We start from the raw sequence: 20,816 nt of genomic DNA, 5'->3' as shown, positions 1-20,816 counted from the left end.
GTGCCTAACAAGGGTGCGATTTGGCAGTCATAATGATCAACTGTTTTGGTCATTGGCTAGTGATTTATCATTGGCCAATTCAACCGAAAAAGTTACCGGTTACGTTCGCCAAAACGTACCCCTAATTACATGTAGTTGGTGTACCATTCTTTAGGGCTAGGGTATGAAGGATATATTTAGAATCCACTATTTTCATATCAATCTCTTGTACTCACCTCGTCACATTGTTTCCTCTCGCAGAAATCGAGACCAACAAGAAGCAAGTTGAGATGGACCGTAAGGCGATCGACGACCTCGTCCGCGAACGAGACATCCTCAATAAGAACCTCCTGAAGGCGGCCAACGCCACGCAGAAGCAGCTCAACCTGGTCAAGCTCCACGAACAGTCCAAGAAGAACCTGGAGCAGGAGATCCAGAATTATAAAGACGAGGCGCAGAAGCAACGTAAGATCATCTACCAGTTGGAGAAAGAGAGAGATAGATACATCAATGAGGCCAGTGATCTCACCCAAAAGGTAACGCCAACTAACTACTTTTTCTTTTGATCAGGGTTCCCCTGCTGCCAAAGCTTGAGTATCAGGCAGATACGCCCGATTTGCGTGTCAATCTGCGGAAATTTCAGTCAAAAGGAATTTTTATTTATTTCACATTCGATTATTGGTTTGGTTTTGTTTGTGAGTTTGGGTCAACCACTGTGATGCAGCTGTTCCAACCAAACTGTAACCAAGATGTGGCGCTGTTTGGCTTGGTTTCAAGATGGTAAAGTTAAGAAACTAACAACAAAATTTCCACAAAGTTCTGTTAAAAATGAAAAAATATCAATCCTAACATTTTGATAACATTTCAAAAGACCAAAGTTCCAAACTTTTGAAATTAAAGTTAAAGCTGTACTCTTTTGACAACAATAACTTTTAACTTCTAGGTCACAAAACTGTTTCTGTTAACTGACTAGTTTTCAAGCAGCTCTCGGGAAAAGGTTTTGGTCATCGAACATTACATCAAAAACTATTTTCTGACAAGCCGCCTAAACACGCCCATGTACCAGAACATGTCATGATTTCGCCTATTATTTACCCACAAGGTTCTTCAACACATGGAGGATGTCAAAGTGCGTGAGATGCAGATCTTTGACTACAAGAAGAAGATTGCGGAGGCAGAGACCAAGTTGAAGCAGCAGCAGAATCTGTATGAAGCAGTGCGCAGTGACCGTAACCTGTACAGCAAGAACTTGATTGAGTCTCAGGTAAGGCTAAGTAGAAGACCCACTGATCTCTGGTAGTTATTGTATGCCTCAAAGGCACTGGGTGTTATATTGCTACACCAATCAGGCTGGAGTGCGTTATGGTAACCCCAACCAGAAACATTGGTCTTCCGTTGAGCGTCTTCGCGTGTTCTGTTGAGGCGCAGTGACAAAGCTGTTCAGACCAACCGGTAACCAACTTATTGGCCACTGATTATCCAAAGGTTATTAACAGAGGCACCGCAGCCTGGACTTCGACCCACCTTCACAGGTTTCAGGCATCAGACACTAAGCTTGGTGTATGAATTGAATGTTAAATCTTTAAAATTACAATTTCCCCCAAACTTCCTTAGTCAGTACCTTCACTCAGGGCTCCAACAGACCGCTCCATCAAGCTCCGCCCCATTGCCTATTGACCAATCACAACCCATTGCGTCACCAAAAGTCTGACAAAATAAAGTCCGACTCGCGTGCACGTATGCTTGGCGCGCGCGGCAGAGTTGTGCAGAATGGCATTGGAGAGGCTCACGTGTTCTTGCTCACACACGCACTGTGGGCGGAGCCTAATGGATCGGTCTATTCGGGGGGGGGGGGGGGGGGGGAAACCACAAGACTGTAGGGCTCGTAGCTCAACATTTTTACTGGAGCAAAACTTATTTTACAAAACCATATTAAAATGAGTTGAACAAGCGAAGATCTTACTCATTTGTCATGCTATTTTGATACTCAAAAGAAAGAAAGACATATCAGATTCTTTGTCCAAGCTCAACATTTTTACTGGAGCAAAACTTATTTTACAAAAACCATGTTAAAATGAGTTGAACAAGCACAGATCTTACTCATTTGTCATGCTGCTTTGATACTCAACAGAACTGAAAGACATATTATGTCTGATATATCAGTGAGTTCTGTATTTAATTTACTTAAATATACAAGACAACCAGGCTTGTCCGATCGCGATATTACTGGAGTGGCCCAAATCTTAATGTACTGACCTGCGATCCAGTTTAATTTTGAGTCCTGTTCACTGGTATAAATTCTTTACCTCTCTTTCTTTATCTGTAGGATGAGATCACGGAGATGAAACGTAAATTGAAGATTATGAACCATCAGATAGATCAGCTGAAGGAGGAGATTACTGCCAAGGAGGCAGCACTGGTTAAGGAGCACCTTGATCATCAAAGGTAAGAACTCAATATTTCATTAACCCTTTAAAGACAGTGGACACTATTGGTAAATGTCAAAGACCAGTCTTCTCACTTGGTGTATATCAACATATGCATAAAATAACAAACCTGTGAAAATTTGAGCTTGATTGGCCGTCGGAGTTGCGAGATAACTATGAAAGAAAAAACACCCTTGTAACACGAAGTTGTGTGCTTTCAGATGCTTGATTTTGAGACCTCAAATTCTAAACTTGAGGTCTCGAAATCAAATTTGTGGAAAATTACTTCTTTCTCGAAAACTATGTCACTTCAGAGGGAGCCATTTCTCACAATGTTTTATACCATCAACCTCTCCCCATTACTCGTTACCCAGTGAGGTTTTATGCTGATAGTTATTTTGAGTGATTACCAATAGTGTCCACTGCACCTCCAAAAGAAAGTCTCTAAGCGCTTAGGAATACACAATCATACTTATATTCAAATTTTTGGGAATAAAAAGGGATACCTATTTCCACCGTACTTCGAAGTGAAATGTTTCTCAAAAGGCAATATACTATTCAAAGCTGCTGTACTTCGTAGCACGTAAAGTTATTGTTGACATTAATTTTTCAGAGTCATTAGCAAATGTATACAGACTCTTTAATGGACCATGATTTCCTGTAAAAATAAATGAGTATTATATAATAATAATAATAATAATAATAATAAGACTTGTAATGCGCACATATCCACCCTGCTGGGTGTTCAAGGCGCAGTTAAACCAAAAACAAAACAAAAACAAAACACAACACAAAGAAAAAGACACAACAAAATTAGTCATTGAAAACCTGTGACATAAGATAAGTTTTGAGAAGAGACTTGAATTTTGCGGTACAAACACAAGATCGAAGATTAAGTGGTAGAGAGTTCCAGATGCGTGGCGCGGCTGAAGAAAAAGACCTGTCACCCCATGAGTGTCGAGACTTGGGTTCAATGAGGAGAAGCATGGAACTTGATCGAAGATTCCTTGATGGAGTGTAAACTTGTAGCAGATCAGAAATATAGTGGGGAGCCTTGCCATTTAGAGCTTTGTGGACAATGAGCATCAGCTTGAAGATGATTCGTTGAGAGATAGGGAGCCAGTGTAGTTGTTTCAGAATGGGGGTGATAGAACAGGATTTTCTAGACAGTGTCACAATGCGGGCAGCAGTATTTTGGAGCCGTTGAAGTCGGGAAATCTGGTTGTTAGGAAGACTGTAGAGAAGAGCATTGTCGTTGTCAAGACGAGAGGTAACAAATGCATGAATGACCTTTTCAGTGGCACTTTTGTCCAAGTACTTGCGAATCTTACCTATAATCCTGATGTGATATGATGATAAACGAACAATATTGTTGATTTTTGGCTGAAGTGTCAATCGATGAATCAAAAATAACCCCCAAGTTCCGAGCTTTCAGCGAAGGAGCTATCCGAGCATCACCGATGGAGATGTATGGCACTGAAACCTTAGTTAACTGTTGACTTGATCCAAATAAAAGGAACTCTGTCTTATCATCATTTAACTTCAGGAAGTTTTGTTGTGTCCAACGTCGAATCTCTTGGATGCATTTCTCAAGTCTTGCAATAGATGCATTGGCGTTTTCTTGAGAAGATTTAAACGTGATGTATAGCTGAGTGTCGTCTGCGTACACATGGTAATTCAGATTAAATTTGAGGATGATGTCACGAATCGGTAAAGTGTACAGCGTAAACCACTGCGGGCCGAGTACCGACCCCTGTGGCACAGAGTAGTTCAAAACAACAGGGTCGGATATCGCAGTGCCAATACATACATTTCTATTGTGGAGATACGATTTGCACCATGCTAGGGCTGTGTCCTCTATGCCAAGGTGATTCTGGAGCCGAGAGAGAAGGATGTTATGATCAACAGTGTCAAAAGCAGCACTCAAGTCTAGTAGGACTAGTGCAAAATAATAATAATAGAAGTCAAGTTTTGGTTCACATTAATTTTAAGAGTCATTAGCAAACGTGTACAGGGACCATGATTTCCTGTAAAAAAATCCAAAATAATAATAATAAAAGTGGACATTTATAATGCATCATGTCTATCATATGGGGGGGGGGCAATTTGTTCTTAACTGTCTGTGTATCAATCTTAATAGGAGACTTTCCAACGCTAGGCGGCAGCAGACATACCGGGTAAATTTCCATTGTTTACGTAGTTCTGAACATGCGCATAATTCTGAGAACAATGGATTTACCCGGTAAGTCTGCTGCCCTCTATCGTCCCAGAAAGTCTCCCATTGATGTCACATTACAAATCACTAATGGTAATACTGTCAACTCATCTTAAGATGAATCCTATAGTGCTTCGAGAAAACGACTTGTGGGCCCTGATTTATCAAGAATGATTTAACGAGGTCAAGCAACCTTTATTTACCCCTTAAAAAAATACAAGGAGAGGTTGCGCCTATTGGCGCAAGACCTTGCCAGAAACACTGGGACCTGCCCTTTCTCTTTATAGGATTGGTAGAGCTGACAAAATAGTGACAGGCAGTGTTAATGGTGTGGGCGATCAACCATTAGATGATGCAAAAAAAAATACAAAACTGTAAAAGTTTGGGCTTAATTTGTTGTGTGAGTAACGAGAAAGTAATGAAAAACCATGCACAAATTTCAGCATGTAAACACAGTGTTCTTAAAGGCACTATGGACACACCTTGGGTAATTGTCAAAGACCAGGGCCCAATTTCATTGCTCTGCTTACCGCCGAATTCTGCGCTCAAGGATCACGATTCCCCGCTTACGTGCAAGCGCCGAATTTCTGCGCTAGCCCTGTATGCCTAGAATGCGTAGCTAACGGGGAGTACGCACGCGCAAAAGCCAAAATTCTCCGCCAACCCGTGAAATACGCTTGCTGTAAGCACAGAATTCCCTGCTTCCGTAAGCGCCGATTCTGTGCTTACGGTAAGCAGAGCCATGAAATTGGGCCCAGTCTTCTCACTTGGTGTATCTCAGCATGCATAACATTACAAACCTGTGAAAATTTGAACTCAATTGGTCATTGAAGTTACGAGAGATTAATGGAAGAAAAGTTGTGTGCTTTCAGATGCCTTGAATTCGAGACCTCAGCTAAGGTCTCGAATTTAATTCAAATTTTTTAGTGAGAAATTATTTCTTTCTCACAAACAGAGTTACTTTAGAGGGAGCTGTTTTTCACAATGTTTTATACTAGCAACAGCTCTCCATTGCTCATTACCAATAAGTTTTTGTTAAAGTTTTATTACCAAATCAGTGTCTTTAACTTTCAACCCTACGAAGAACTATATTCCCACTATTGCGATTAACCTTGATACCCATAAAGTCCTCCACATAAAACCCATTACATTTCATAATACTTCCAAAATAAATTAAATAATGGTCACAGTGGAAAAACATAGCAAATGCAATACAGACAAATTTTGTCTGTCTCTTGATTTTTCACTCATCACCAATGTGAAGTAAATGTTAAATTTTGTTCCAGCAGTGTGTTCCTTTTACATAGTGTAACTGAATGTGTCTTTCCTGCATAGTATAAAAGGCCATTATCCAAGAAATGCCGAACGTGACAATACATAACGCTAAACTGCTTGTCCACCTTCTTGAAGATTGCATTTCCTTGTTTATTCCTCCTTTCTAGGGTTGAGAAGGAGAAAGAGGCCCTGAAGGGAGAGCTGCAACGCATGAAACAGCAGGCCACCGAGAGCAAGGCCTACATCGAGGCCCAGGAAGCGGAGGAACGTAAACTCCTCAAGATCATCTCCGAGGCAGATGCGGAGCGTCTCCGCCAGAAGAAGGAACTTGATCAGGTAGGTGTTTTGCGGCAATTTCTTGAAACCCCAAACTGGTTCAGTCGGCTAGCATTAATTGATTTGAAAGTCGATAAGAAGGAGCGGGCGGCATGACTTGTTGATGGGGTAAACAATCGGGGTACGCTTAGTTTTAGTTCCTCTTGCATTACAGCTTGGATTTTTTTAGCCGACGAAGGAAACATGGTGGATGGAGGACCATGAAAGCTCAATCTGATACAGATAAGGGGTCTATTGGAAAATTCTTAATGTGAAACTCATTCATGTGACTCGGGGCACTGAAGCGTGCAATTGTTTAGATCGGACGATAGCTTTCATGGCTTTGTAAAACAAGAGGGTAGTATGAGCAAGTGGTGTGTGTGAAAATTGTATATTTTCCCATGAAATTTTTGGTTACGTTGACTTGTATTAGATTAAAATAAGATGACATTACCATGATCAACGTCTTAAACAAATTTTCCAGTTATAATTTTCTCTAATGTTACATATGGACTGATTTCTTCAAGGAGGAATTCAGTTTTCTTTACAGCGAGAAATTGCCAGTTGTCATAGAGAAGCTTAACGACCGATTTTGAGCTTACTGCCAAGTGTCCATTTCATAGCGCTAAGGTTTATTAACTGAAGCACACACAAGGGCATGACAACCTTTTGTTGCTTACTGTTTCAAGTTGAATGATGACATTATTATGGTGAACTCACAAGCTGGCTGCCTAATTTTCTTGCTAACCTGTGAAATATGCTTATGCTAAGCAAACTTTTCTGATGAAGTGATCACAAAGAAAATGTGCTTACTGTTTACTTAAGCGACAAATAATGCCTGAAAATTTTCTCCTTAGCGGAAATGAGCAGGATACCAATCACAAATTAGTATCTTGACTGGTAACCCTGTTATGGTAAGCATAACTTGGTTACAGTGCTTAGCTACTTTTTGTGCTTAAGCAGCTCTATAAAAAAAGGACACCTGTGTTGATCCCTTGCAGGGTTGTGTACAAACCCTTTAAAGCTGTCCCTAACAGGTTTCAGAATTTTAGATTGTGGAATTGAATAAGTACTTGGCAATTCCGCATCAAATGATTATTAATTAGTCCACTCATTCCGTGATTGAGGACTGCGCAGCGAAAGATCAAATGGCATGACTGCAAGCCTTAAGAGCAACCCAAAACTCGCCGATTGTGTAATTGGACGCCTTTGCTGACCACTAGGCAGACTTCATCATTTATAGGCCATATTGCCTTAGATGCCAGAGGGTGTGGGGGGGGGGGGTCGAATGCTTGTCTTCTTGGCAGAATTTTAAATAGGTATGGCTCCAGCGTGGCCACCAGCAAAGAGATTAACATACTTTGAAATGATCATGAAACCATCAAGCGCAGGCTTTTCGCGGTTACAGTATCGATGGAATTAAAACTGCGGTTGGGTCTCTTCAAAGTTAGGCAAAAAACATCAGAGCGGTAGCAGCATTTTAGCAGGAGCTACAGTGTTTGCTCTGTGGCTACAGCACTGATGGAATTAAAACTGCGGTTGGGTCTCTTCAAAGTTAGGCAAAAAACATCAGAGTGGTAGCAGCATTTTAGCAGGAGCTACAGTGTTTGCTCTGTGGCTACAGCACTGATGGAATTAAAACTGCGGTTGGGTCTATTCAAAGTTAGCAAAAAAAAATACCAAAGTAAGTCAGCGTTACTAAATGTGTCCATTATCTCTGATGGTCCCAGGCTAAAGTGCCTTACAAGAATGGACTCGGGCCTGAACAATAGTTATATTCTCAGAACTATAGTCATTGGGGTCTCCCGGGAAATGTATTTTTACACTAAGCCTTTGAAAGACAGTAAATTACTAATCAACATTAAAGCCATAGACACTATTAGTAACTACACAAAGTAATTGTTGGCATTGTAACTAACATGATAACGAGCAGTGGGGAGCTCAGTTAGTACAAAACATTGTGAGAAACGGCTCCCTTTGAAGTATTGTAGTTTTTGAGAAAGATGTAATTTCTCAGTCAAACATTAAAAAGACTTCCAAGTCTGAAGGCTTTTTTATTAGGCATCTGAAAGCACACAAACTTTTGCAACAAGCTTTTTTCCCCCGATTATTGACAACTTGAAAAACGGATAAGTGAAAATATTCTTCTTATTGTCATTCAGTTGTCCATTGGCGGGAATAAAAATCTTTTTTGATTTGAGACCTCATGTCTGCAGCACTTTTTGTTGTGTTATATCTCCCCCTTTTTTCTCTTTTTTTTAGACATGATAGTACTTAATTGCAGCCTGTGTCACCTTTTCGCTGTGTTTTGTGTTAGCATAAAATGCATGATGCCGTAAACATTTGAAAGACACTTCTGAAACTTTGTGGGAGCACACCTTACATATCATATGTACAGGCAAGGGGGAAACACTGGCATTCATTTACATGTAACCCTAACACAAGTAGAGTATCCGAGTGTACTTCTGCTTTTTATCAAGTAACCTAAACCGTAGTCGGGTTGCATCTGTGCGTGTGCTACATCCCTGACCATAAAATATACGAAGGACATTTTATAGAATTTCAATTATGTAAGGTTTTATGTACAGAGCTACACTGTAATTTTTCTTTAGTACAACATGTTTGTACTTTTACATTCACTGATATCAGGAAATGTCGCATGGAGAAATTGGTCAGCCATTCCTATGGCCAGTACAGATCTATTGTCTTTTGTCATGTCCACACAACAAACAGCTGAACTTTTAAAATCTAGAATGACCCCTTGCGATGTGTTAACAGTGCAATAGATGCATTAAGTGTTTACTTCACAAGGTCTTCACAAGGGCAGTTTTTTCGACGTTGAGGGCAGCTCAATGATGGAAACTAAAATAAAAAAAATGCTTATAGTACAGAATTACCCCACACTTTTCAACAAGACACTGTGTGACCTGTGAGGGGTAAGGGGGGGGGGGGGTGGGGGGTTGAGCGCAAGACGTTGGAAATACAAAAGACAAAACCAAAAGTTGGGAGGAAAGTAATTAGTTTGTGAATGAGACAGACTAAGCAGGAAGATATTTGTGGAAAAGAAAGACGAAAGGTTGTCAGTCAATCTCTTGGATGTTCAGACTATGGGCTAATTGATCTGTGAAGGCGCTGTATCCATAGTTAAGGTTCTGTCAGTTTGTTGAAACTCTTAGCGATGGTGTCAGAAAAACTTTATACTGTTTTTCGGAGATGCTCAGCAACTACAAATACATTAAAATTTTAATATTGTGCAAATATAAACATTTAATTTATCAAACAGAAAACAGCCTAGTTTAAATAAAGACTACGGATATACGACAACAGCACAAAATCTTTACAACAAGCAAAATATAGAATAAAGACAAAGGTTAAAAAGCTAGTCCAGCCAGGAAAAAGCACCACTAAATGCCCCATCTAATAAAAATTCAAATTTTGGTACTGTTGTAAACAAAATAATCAAATAAACCACAAGGGAAACTGATGTGTTCATAACCCAAAACTAAAAAGAAAATTAAAACAAGTTGGATCGATATTAAAATAAACCTAGGTGAAAATAGTGTCGGCTTCACAAATTAGATTCAATTATTATGATTTATTTCACTACTCACCGTCAAGTCTTGTTTAATCTCCATTTAGTATGCATTATGTAAATATCTTAAGCAGACAAAAAATATCAAGAATATTAAACCACAAGGGAAACTGACGCGTTCAAGCCCCAAAATAAACAAAAAGAGAGTTTTTTAAATCGCTATAAAAATAAAACCAGGTGACAATGGTGCCAGGTTGTACAAACAACTTGACAAATTACATGAATTATGGAGGACACAATATTTGCATTTCGCGCACTTCTCTGAATACTGCAAAACTGAAATGATCGACCTACGTCTCAAACTGTTTCTGGTTACCGACTCGCTTTTACGTAGCTCTCGGAAATTGTTTCGGTCGGTGAACTTTTTGTCAGAAAATTGTTTCTGGTCATGGTCGCCAAAGCACACCGAGAGTGGTTCACCTTTGGCTTTGCGTCAGGGTATTAGTGCTCTATTGGCTAGAGAGAGAGAGAGATTGAGAAAGAGAAGGAATGGGGGTGGACAGGGAAACGTTTCTTCGGCAAGCAAGATAGAGAGAAAGAAGGGTGGGGGTGGACAGGGCAAGTACACAACAATCTCTATGCTGCAATAAAGTCTTCGAACGTGCTATCACCATTTGTTTGATCAGGCTCTCCCATCTTTGCCATTCACTATACTCGTGCCATCTCAGGAACTTAAAACAATCTGCGTCATAGTTTGATCGGACAAAATCTCAGCTGTTTCCCAAATTGAATATAGTAATAATATTTTTGAGTCCGTCATCGATAAGCCCAGGGGTGAAAAAAACTAACTTTTAATCCTGAGACGGGCAAATATTTGATATCTAGCTGTCGGCATTGTTTGCACTTAGGTGACAAATTGTTGCGGAATTGAAAACTACCGTCACCGCCGCAAAAGAATGGGGGACGCTAAAAATAAATTGAGGGAAACATTGATTTTGTGTTCAGTGTACTTCCTGTTTGGTAATGAAAGTTGGAAACTGAGATCCAAAAAAGAAATGTATACTTCATGTAAAGAGGGAGAACAATTATGGCATGGAATTGAAACGATGTCACCATCAGCTTACTGCGAGATTTATGGGTATGTTTGTGTGGATTAAATCGCAGGCCTGTATGCTGTGCTTCTTTTTCGAAAGGGCAAGGGCACCAAGGCATTTTCTCATTGGTTAAGGGCACCCTATAATGAGGAAATTGTTGTGATTTCCAGCGGAGCATTGAAGGGGCCAAGGCAACGATGACCGGCACATGAGGCAATCCCCCTTGTTGCCTCGGTGAAGTATCAGGATTGAAATTGCATACGATACTGAAATGAGGACCCATGGATGCGATGTGGGATATTTCCTGCGCTTTGACAGGACAACACATTGGGTAAAAAAAAAACTGTGAAGAAGCAGTTTATATTAAGGGGGGATGAATGTCACATATCGAGCACCAAATGTGAAAGGAGTATAGCACCCCAAAAAATGTTTTCCAAGAAATAATAATTTCATCTGTCAAATGTTTGCGATGAGGGTTTTTTAACAAAACATCTCAGCATACAACACATAGTTGGCTCAATGTTCACGCTATACTAAATTGCCACACAAGATCATATCAAAACAAGACAGGATCACTCTGCCAACAACCAATGCTCCTGGAGTGCTAACGTTTGGTTAGTTCAGCTGAATCTGCACAAAATATGAGATGTTTGACGTCAATATTTTTCATACAAAAAGCAATATTTCATGCACTTCAAATGGAAGCACTTTTAATGATGACGTCATTAGTTTTTGAGAAGGAAGCAGTGTCTCCCATAACAGTGACTCGTTGATCATACATGGATAATTTTTTTTTTCCACAACCAAAATGCATCAAAACTAATATAAGTTTTCCCGGCTAACTTTAGCAAAAAAATATCCAGTTTTATATCCATTCAAATCCATGCAATGCCTATCAATATCATAATTCAAACAAGTCTTTTTTTAAGCCATATTGCATTCAAAATTCGTTATTGTGCACACATGATTTCGTTCTTCCCATTCAAATATTGTTTTTTAAGGATTTTTTTTTTTTTAGTCATTGAAGACTATTTTTAGTTATACTTCAGTTGAATGGCTGACCGGCCTCTTGCTCTTTGCTTTTGTGAAATTGAATGACCATATTTTGACCAGTGAAATCAATAATAAACTGTTTGAATGCTAACGAGACGGACGATCATTTTAAACTAAAATTGAATAAAAAAATTGTTGAAAATGGGAATAGGAAAGTCTTTAACTTATATTTTAACATAACAAGTAAGATTGCGGACATTATTAAGAGACCTATATTACTTTGGGCGCAAAAGATGAAAAGCTGTGTTTCACCGCTGGCTTGTAATTTTAAGAGGGCCACAAGGCCATTTTCATTTTTGCAAACGGCACTTCCAACCTAGACCAGGGCAACAGAGAAGGGCTGTGACCTCCTTTTAATGCCTTCTCTGTAAGAAGAAGCACTTGCCTTTGGTGTTGACAGAAGCAGTTTGTCCAAAGATCTACAGTTCACATTTTTTAGAGGACATAAAAATATCAACGTGTCTGCGATAAATAAACAAAAACAAAAAAAACAACTCTCTGATTGAAGGGGAAATATTTCAAAGAACACATCTCATCTGAACTTGTGGTTATTTATTATTTTTGTAACTTCTCTTCCTGTCACAAATCCCCCTCGAGAGAAGGTGTTTAGTTTCTAATTCGAAATCCTGAAATTCCAGCGGCATTTTCCCCCAAAGAGCTGAAAATCTTCTTTTTTTCGTTTGAAAAGATTGATTGCCTGTATTTGCTGTTTGATTATACCGCACCATTCAGAGAAGAAAACAAATATGCATGGGCATGAACTGTTACCAGGGAAGTGGTACAATGTAGTCTATTATTGCCGCCAAAATCAGGATCGACAAATCGCAAAGTTAGCTGATAGAAAATTATCTGGGACGTCTGATGAATATTTATATTATGAGATGTTGACATTGTAAATTTAATGAATATTTAATGGAAATTGGCATGCTTTTAAAAAAGGGCAGCTGCCTTTGGGGATGCGGATGGGAATTTATTTCTAAGAAAGAGTAATGTCATCAGTGATTACGGTAATTATAAAAATAAAAAAGTAGACTATTCTCTCTCTTTCTCTCTCTTGAGAATATTGACAAATAAGTGCACCATATACTTGGTAGAGCAGAGTTGGTAGAGTCAACAACCCCATGTTTGAAAGAATTCATTCCATATAGATTTGAAATGAAAACAACTGAAGTATAAATAATTCTACAACACAAGCGTTGAACTTTACAACTGTTTTCACGTTCATGATTTGTCTTGTTCATTTGCTGCACTTAAAAACTGTATATAATTATAATTGCCTCACTAATAATCACAGTACATGATATACATCCACTCCATGATCAATCACTGTTCGGTGCACTGCGATAAAGGCAAGGGGTTTGTTCTGGGATAATTGTTTGTACGTTTTGCTCATTAAAAAAAATAAGAGAACAGAAACAACAACACGGGTAAATTGGTCTCTGTCGTAACAACGGTACTTAACTCCACACCTAAATGGAATTTTAATAAGGGCGGTAATCTGTGTGCACTTTTGGCGGGAGTCACGCCAAAGTACTCCCATGAGTCGAATTGAAAGCACTTACGGCATGACTACATCATTGTGGTAATAATTTGCAACCTCCACTGTTATAGGAAGTGGAGTTTCACCTAGCAGAATAAAATGAAAGAAAACATGAAGCCAAATCTATGCCTTTAAGGCACTGGACACTATTTGTAAATTCTCAAAATAATTGTTAGCATAAATACTTAACGAGCAATGGAGATAAGAGATGTTAAATTTGCATCGGGAATAAAGAATATTAATTTTTGGTTTTTACCCATACACATCGGTGTGTTAGCAACGTGTGTATACTCAGTACTTTCCCCAGTCCTGTGAAAAAAAGATCACAGGCATGTAAACTCGGGTGGGATTCGAACCCACGACCCTTGCAATTCTAGAGCAGTGTCTTACCAACTAGACTACCGAGGTTGCCCGGTAGCTAGAGGCAGTTCAAATCCTATGTTTTGGCAGCGGGTACCGCAATGATATAAGACTTGTTAAATTTGCATCGGGGATAAAGAATATTAATTTTGGTTGTTTACCCATACACCGATGTGTGTAAGCACTGTATACTCAGTACTTTCTCGAGTCCTGTGGAAAAAATATTACAGTCATGTTACTCGGGTTGGATTCCAACCCACGACCCTTGCAACTATAGAGCTATGTGAGAAACGTAATTTTTTACGCTAAACATTTATTTTGAGTAATTACCAATAGTTTTCAGTACCTTTAAACCATTCCAATTATTACAGTCAAATCTGTCTGATAGAAGTATAGTGTAATGTGCAAATCAATAGACCCCCTACAGGAGCAATCCCTGTGGCAGTTCATTTGGTCATTCCCTCCGTCATCCAACCAAATGAAATAAAAAATAAAAATATATCTTTACCTGGCAACATTATTTTTTTCTCTCTCATTCAAAATTACCTTTTAAATTGATAAATGTGCTCAACTAACCGCAAACAATTATCAGAAGGATTGCACATCCTGAATCGGTCGTCTCAGGCGCTGGGTCCTCAGCATACACATGTAAATATGTACATGTAGCAACTGCAGGGGGCCAAGAGAGTGTACATTGCCTGCTTGCATGTTTCTATCTCATACAGTTCAGGTGATATTAAACCCGATGGGTATTTTGTCAAGCATTGGCGCGGAGGAGAAATCAATCTTGATTTTGCGCATTAAAGGGAATGATGTTTCTATTGTTTGGCTCTTTCTTTGAGAAACAAGAAGAAGATAATACTTTCAATGTCAATTTTGGTTTTTACTCATGCACCGATGTGTGTTAGCACTGTGATACCCAGTACTTTCCCGAGTCCTGTGATAAAAAATATCACAGGCATAATGTATTACTTTGTTGGGATTCGAACCCATGACCTTTGTCGTTCTAGAGCAGTGTCTTACCAACTAGACTTTTTTTCACAGGACTCGGGAAAGTACTGAGCATACAGTGCTAACACACATCGGTGCATGGGCAAAAACCTAAAATAATATTACTTTATCCCCGATGCAAGTTTAACATCTCTGCTTTCAATGATTAAATTACGTCTGACATCTCAATTGCTGAGGTAGAACTTAAGGAAATGCAGTCTTTGTAAAGTAAAGTGGTCATCTTTCGTAACCACGTCTTGGGATTGTGTTTTGGTTTGGGCTTCATTAGTTATTTTCAGAAAGTGTGTGCTTTCCTTACGGGGCTTCAAATAGGTGAGCGAAACCCACCAAGAAGCCTCAAGCCGAAACAGTGGTTTCCAAAACGGCCACAATGATTATTGGCAATAGCGCAGAATTCCACCGTAGCAGGGCCATGAAATTGCACCGAAACGGCGTCCTGGGCTTTAGGGCTTGGACTGAGGCTCCTTTGGGTCCTTTCCTATAGTTATAAGCCCATGCCATGGTCCGTAGTTACGAAAAGGGCCATAGTTAGCTACTTAGCCGTTGATAAAAGTGCAGTGATTTAAAGACCCTGGACACTATTGGTAATTGTCAAAGAACAGTCTTCTCACTTGATGTATCTCAACATAATATGCAAAAAATAACAAACCTGTGAAAATTTGAGCTCAATCGGTCGTCGAAGTTGTGAGATAATAATGAAAGAAAAAAACACCTTGTCACACGAAGTTGTGTGCTTTCAGATGCTTGATTTCGAGACCTTTATTTCTAAATCTGAGGTCTCACAATCAAAATCACGGAAAATTACTTCTTTCTTGAAAACTACATCACTTCAGAGGGAGCTGTTTTTTGTCACAATGTTTTACACTATCAACCTCTTCCCATTACTCGTTACCAATTGAGGTTTTATGCTGATAGTTATTTTGAGTAATTACCAATAGTGTCCACTGCCTTTAATCAATATGGGGATAACTTTACCACCAGGTCTATACCACAAACCCCCTGTAACATTAAAAAATCATGCATGATATTATACCGAAAAAGTGCACTTGTTGGATTAAATTTCCAACAAGTGCACTTGATTGACGGGCTTGGCTATACTCGTATGGGCATTACGACTCTGATAGGGATAGCCCTAACTGTTGTGATTCGGGATAAAACGGAAAGTCATTCTCGAGTGTCACCTGCCTCAAACAAAGACTCCGGTATCAGATAGCGATTTGGAGTGAATGGAGGATTTGTAATTAAATCCTAAAACGACACTAACAGAGCTGTTTCACACTGGGATAATGGTTTTGACGTGGGTGTCAGTGTCTCAGACACCGGGATAACATTGGGGTCGTTTGAGTGGGGGATGACGTGGGGATATTGGGAAGTATCTCAACTGCTGTATCGACTTGCAGTTCTTTTGACTAAATTTTGTATTTTCCGGGGAAATCAATTTCATACTCAAGAGGTTTGTTCTTAAAAGACATCACGATCACAGTCAGTGCAACAAAGTCGCGTCAACTCAATTTTTTTCGAGAAATCATTTTGATTGCAGTGTGGAGACATTTTGTTTTGTATCGCATTCAAACACTGCAAAAACTTGGGTGTTACATTGACACCAAGATTGTTGTCACATTTTGTAGGTTCCACAAAAGAAACAAAATTTACATACTATAGGGTGTCACAATAACACTTTATTCTGTGAACACAATTACATTGGGATATTTGAGATATTGCTGAAAATCTGAAGCTGTCCAGGCAGGAAGAATAGTCGGTAATTCGTGCAGAAAAAAATTCTGAAGTTTAAATGTTTTTGAGTCTCTCTCTCTACCACTTTGAATGGAAATATCTCCCAAAATGTTTTAAGTTATCAACAGCTGCAACGCTTCTTACCAAGTGTGTGTTTATTACCAAGTAAGTGTTTATGGCCGTTGATTTACAAAAAGTATACCCTCTCTTTAATTTAAAGGCCCTGGATGCCTTTGGTAATTGTCAAAGATCAGTATTCTCAATTTGTGTGTGAAAATTTGGACACAATTGGTCATCAAAGTTGCAAGAGAATAATGAAAGAAAAAACACCCTTGTTGCACTAAATGTGTGTGCTTTCAGATGTCATATGAGACGATTCCGACCTGAAGTCTTTTAATAGCTTATTTGAGTGAGAAATTACCCTTTTCTAAAATTCTTATAGTAATAATAATAATAATAATAATAATAATAATAATAATAAGACATTTGTAAAGCGCCTAATGCAAAAGCCTCTAAGCGCATTAAAGAAACAACAAAATAAACAATTAGAGAAAGATACAAGATACAAATAGGTAAATTACAAAAAAGAAGCTTTAAACAAATGAGTTTTCAACAAGGACTTAAAACATTGTAAAGTATTAGCTTGGCGAATATACACAGGAAGACTATTCCAAAGAAACGGTGCGGCGTAAGAAAAAGATCTGTGGCCATAAAAAATGGAAGAAGCTCTAGTAGCAGAAAGCAATGACTCCAGAGGGAGCCGTTTCTCACAATGTGTTACGGATACTATCAACAGCTTTCCATTGCTCGTTACCAAGAAAGCTTTTACAATGACATTTATTTTCTTAGTAATTACTACATAGTGTTCAGTGCCTTTAATGCAAGCTAAAGGCCCAGATTGCAATACATGGGCTGTAACACCCTTGCTCTATAGGGTGAATGAGTATAGATCTGTGGCGATGCTGAAGAAATCGCATGTTGACAGTCTTATGAAGCTGCTTTTTGTACAATACTGCATTCATGTTGACATGATTTCAACATGATCAGATCACGTACGAGTGCACCAATTGACTCGATGCATGTTTAGGAGCGAGCCAGCTGGTGTGTGGCCGCATCAAGCTTTTTATGTTTGCTTTTTTTTTCCCGAGGGTGTGGGGGGGGGGGAGGGCTCCTTTTAAAGGAGGTGTTTAACGCCTGTATTTACCTTAAAAAGCTCTAAAGTTGTTTGTATAAAACTGGTGGTTCAATTATTGTCTCTGTTTAAGAAAGGAAACTTTTTCTGTAATGCTATCCTTACCGTCACTATGTGGACTACACAAGGCTACACTGTTATTTACAGTGTTAAAGGGAATTAAGGTACACGTTTGGTAATTACTCAAACAAATATAATGTAATTAACTTAAAAACTTACTTGGTAACGAGCATTGGAGAGCTGTTGATAAAAAATTGTGGGAAACGACTCCCTCTAGTAACGTAGTTTTTGAGAAAGAGGTAATTTCTCACTAAAATATTAAAAGACTTCTAGCTAGAAGTCTTTCATTCGTAGCTAAAAGCACACAAATTCGTCCAACAAGGGTGTTTTTTCTTTCATCATTTTATCGCAACATCGGTGCCCAATTGAGCCCAAATTTTCACAGGCTTGTTATTTGATGCCTGTGATGGGATACACCAAGTGAGAAAACTGGTCTTTAAAAATAGTGTTTAGATAAAGGAATGTCCACACAGTGACTGCAGCACAGAGCTGTTTGTGTATACATAATTATTTACTTTTATATTTAATATTTTCGTAGCATATGCACAAAATAGGAATAGTTTCTTTGAAATGTGAACTTCACATTTTGTTTGATCGTTTAGTTAAGTCCAAAGTAAACACTTGTAATTCGATTGACTGCAGTAAAGTGCATTGACTGCTATAACAAATAAACTGTGCTTATGCATTCTGTAGGTCATTATAGTGCCTGTGGACACACGACTTTAAAGGAACAATACAGAATTGGTTTTACTAACAAAACATTTGCTGGCAGTGTACGCACTTTCTGTAATCCACCATATACATAAACTGACAAACCTGTAGAAGTTTGAGATCGATCGGCCATCTGGGTCACGAGAGAATAGTGAAAGACCGATTACACATTCTGCATGACATCGGTGGAAGAAAAACAACGAATAAAATGCTCACTGAGCGATAAACTCCAAACGCGAAGTTATATTATTTATTTCTCACAAAAAATGACATTTGAGACAGAAATATTTCAAGGGATGTTTTCTACAATCATCATAATTATAGATCGTGTAAGTTTTATGTAAATCTGTGATCTTCACGATTTTGTTTCTTACCACTTCTGTAACGTTCCTTTAAAAGATGAGTCCCTTTGTGTAGCAAGATGAAATTGCACGGAAGAACATGTCAAAACAAATGCACAGAGAAGAGCCTACGTGCTCTAGACACACAGCTCAAAATCCCTATTTAGAGGGAGGTATTGCAAGGTTTTAAAATAACAAGACTGTCGGCTAAGTGCTGTAAGGTAATCAATTGCAATTCCACATCTGTAAAAGGTTGCATGAACTGTAGAGAACAGACCTTTCTCTTAAGCATGAAAAGTACCGCACTATAGGCCTACATCTGATTAAGAAGGAAAGTGAAAATCCACAATATGATTTTGTTAAAAACGATTGTTTCTTCTTGTCAAACAATTACTGTGGGGACCACTTTTGTTCACAAATTCAATTTATGTCCAAATTATAGACAACAAATTGAATGAAATCCACATAGACAGTTCAGGCCTGTATATGCTTCGTTTTTGATAGGGCAAGGACAGCAAGGCATTTTTCCCCTGGTAAAGGGCACCCTGAGGGAATTGTAAATTTCTACTGGAGCATTTCAAGGGCACCAAGGCAATGACCAGGGGGCATGGATGCAATCGCCCTTGTTGTCTCCGCGACGTATCAGGCATGTATCAGGCATGCAGGGACTGACTGAGAAGAACCTTGTCCTATCCAGAACCACTGCAAGCCATGCCCATCACACACAAACTGGTTCCACTGATTAATAGAAGCACAAACCATGAGTTGCATTGAGCTAGTTTAATGTTTGATGATTTATCCACCCAAAATTGCATTATTACGTATTTGACGTGGCTTTTTTAATAGGATATGGAAAGACTGAGGTATTATGTTAGGTAAGGTTTTCGGTAGAACCATGTGTTATTAAATCTCTTTTGAGAAGTTTGGTCGAGGTATTCTGCGTTGTGGTGTATGTTTGTTTGAAACACAAATATTTCTTATTGTATGAAGGTCTTTGTCATTTCCCAAATCACACCAACAGGCCTTGAACTTTGAACTGTACTCTTAAAGAGGCAGAGCAATTTCCCCCTGGTGGTAAGGGGCACTTAAATGGGGGAATGCAAGTTTGTGTTGAAACCCTGAGGAGGGCACCACAGCAAAAGCACTGGGCACCATGGCAGTTGCTGTGCTGTGGGTCATTTCGAGGTCTGCCCATATTCCACACTGACAAAGCTTTACAAATGAGAAAGTAGAAATAAACACCCACCTGATCATTGTCAATTTGTTTTTCTCCCCTCATTCCGAAACAAGGTGATAAGCGAGCGAGACATTCTCGGTACCCAACTGGTCCGTCGTAACGACGAGCTGGCCTTACTCTACGAAAAAATCAAGATTCAGCAGTCCACACTGGCCAAGGGGGAGATGCAGTACCGGCAGCGCCTGGAAGACGTCCGACTCCTGAAATTAGAAATCAAGAAGCTGAGAAGGGAGAAGAATATTTTGAACAAGAGTGTTGCCAATGTCGATGATCTGAGGTACCTTTTTTCTTCTTTTTTAGCACTCTTCCCGTTTTTTTAAGAGTTATTCTTTGGACAATATTATTCTGAGCAGAAACCATCCAGGGTAGGACTGTAAAGAAAAACCCCAAACCTGCAGTCAAAAGAGATAACCCTAACATACCAGGGGCCCAATAATAAAGCTGTTAAGCAGAAAATACTGCTTGACAAATTACTTTGCTAAGCAAAATTTAAGTTGGGAACCAGTCACAACAATGCAAACTTAAATGTAATTTGGACTGGTTAATCAGGCAAACAACTACTGAACTATAAAAGTAGGCGCAAATACCTTTTTTGGTGAACCAATTGTGTTCCTCACGACTATTGTTGAAAATATAATTCAACTCGCGACTATTTTTGTAGTGGGACTAGTCTAGCAGTGAATTTCACTAGTCCCCCAGGCCTAACAAAAGCCATTGGCTATGATTATACATTAAAAATAG

The 20,816-nt window shown here is 39.1% G+C and overlaps 1 protein-coding gene and 1 long non-coding RNA gene across 2 annotated transcripts in view; one reads left to right on the top strand and one right to left on the bottom strand.

Moving 5' to 3' along the window:
- Positions 1-20,816, top strand: part of LOC117294595 (cilia- and flagella-associated protein 58-like) — a 58,966-nt gene that overhangs the window by 7,945 nt on the left and 30,205 nt on the right. Inside the window, exons 8-12 of the mRNA XM_033777080.1 lie at positions 241-515; positions 1,082-1,243; positions 2,306-2,424; positions 6,063-6,231; positions 20,129-20,352. Of these exons, the coding sequence (XP_033632971.1) occupies positions 241-515; positions 1,082-1,243; positions 2,306-2,424; positions 6,063-6,231; positions 20,129-20,352 (949 nt within the window). The remainder of the gene's footprint in view (positions 1-240; positions 516-1,081; positions 1,244-2,305; positions 2,425-6,062; positions 6,232-20,128; positions 20,353-20,816) is intronic.
- On the bottom strand, positions 394-20,169 carry LOC117294596. The gene is made up of 3 exons (XR_004519565.1): positions 20,085-20,169; positions 2,236-2,299; positions 394-454 (listed from the first exon to the last, which is right to left on the bottom strand). It is a non-coding gene; the product is annotated as an uncharacterized LOC117294596 (long non-coding RNA).

This window comes from Asterias rubens, chromosome 9, assembly GCF_902459465.1.
Source record: "Asterias rubens chromosome 9, eAstRub1.3, whole genome shotgun sequence".
NCBI classification, from domain to species: Eukaryota; Metazoa; Echinodermata; class Asteroidea; order Forcipulatida; family Asteriidae; genus Asterias; species Asterias rubens.
This window is presented reverse-complemented; position numbering and strand designations above follow the sequence as displayed.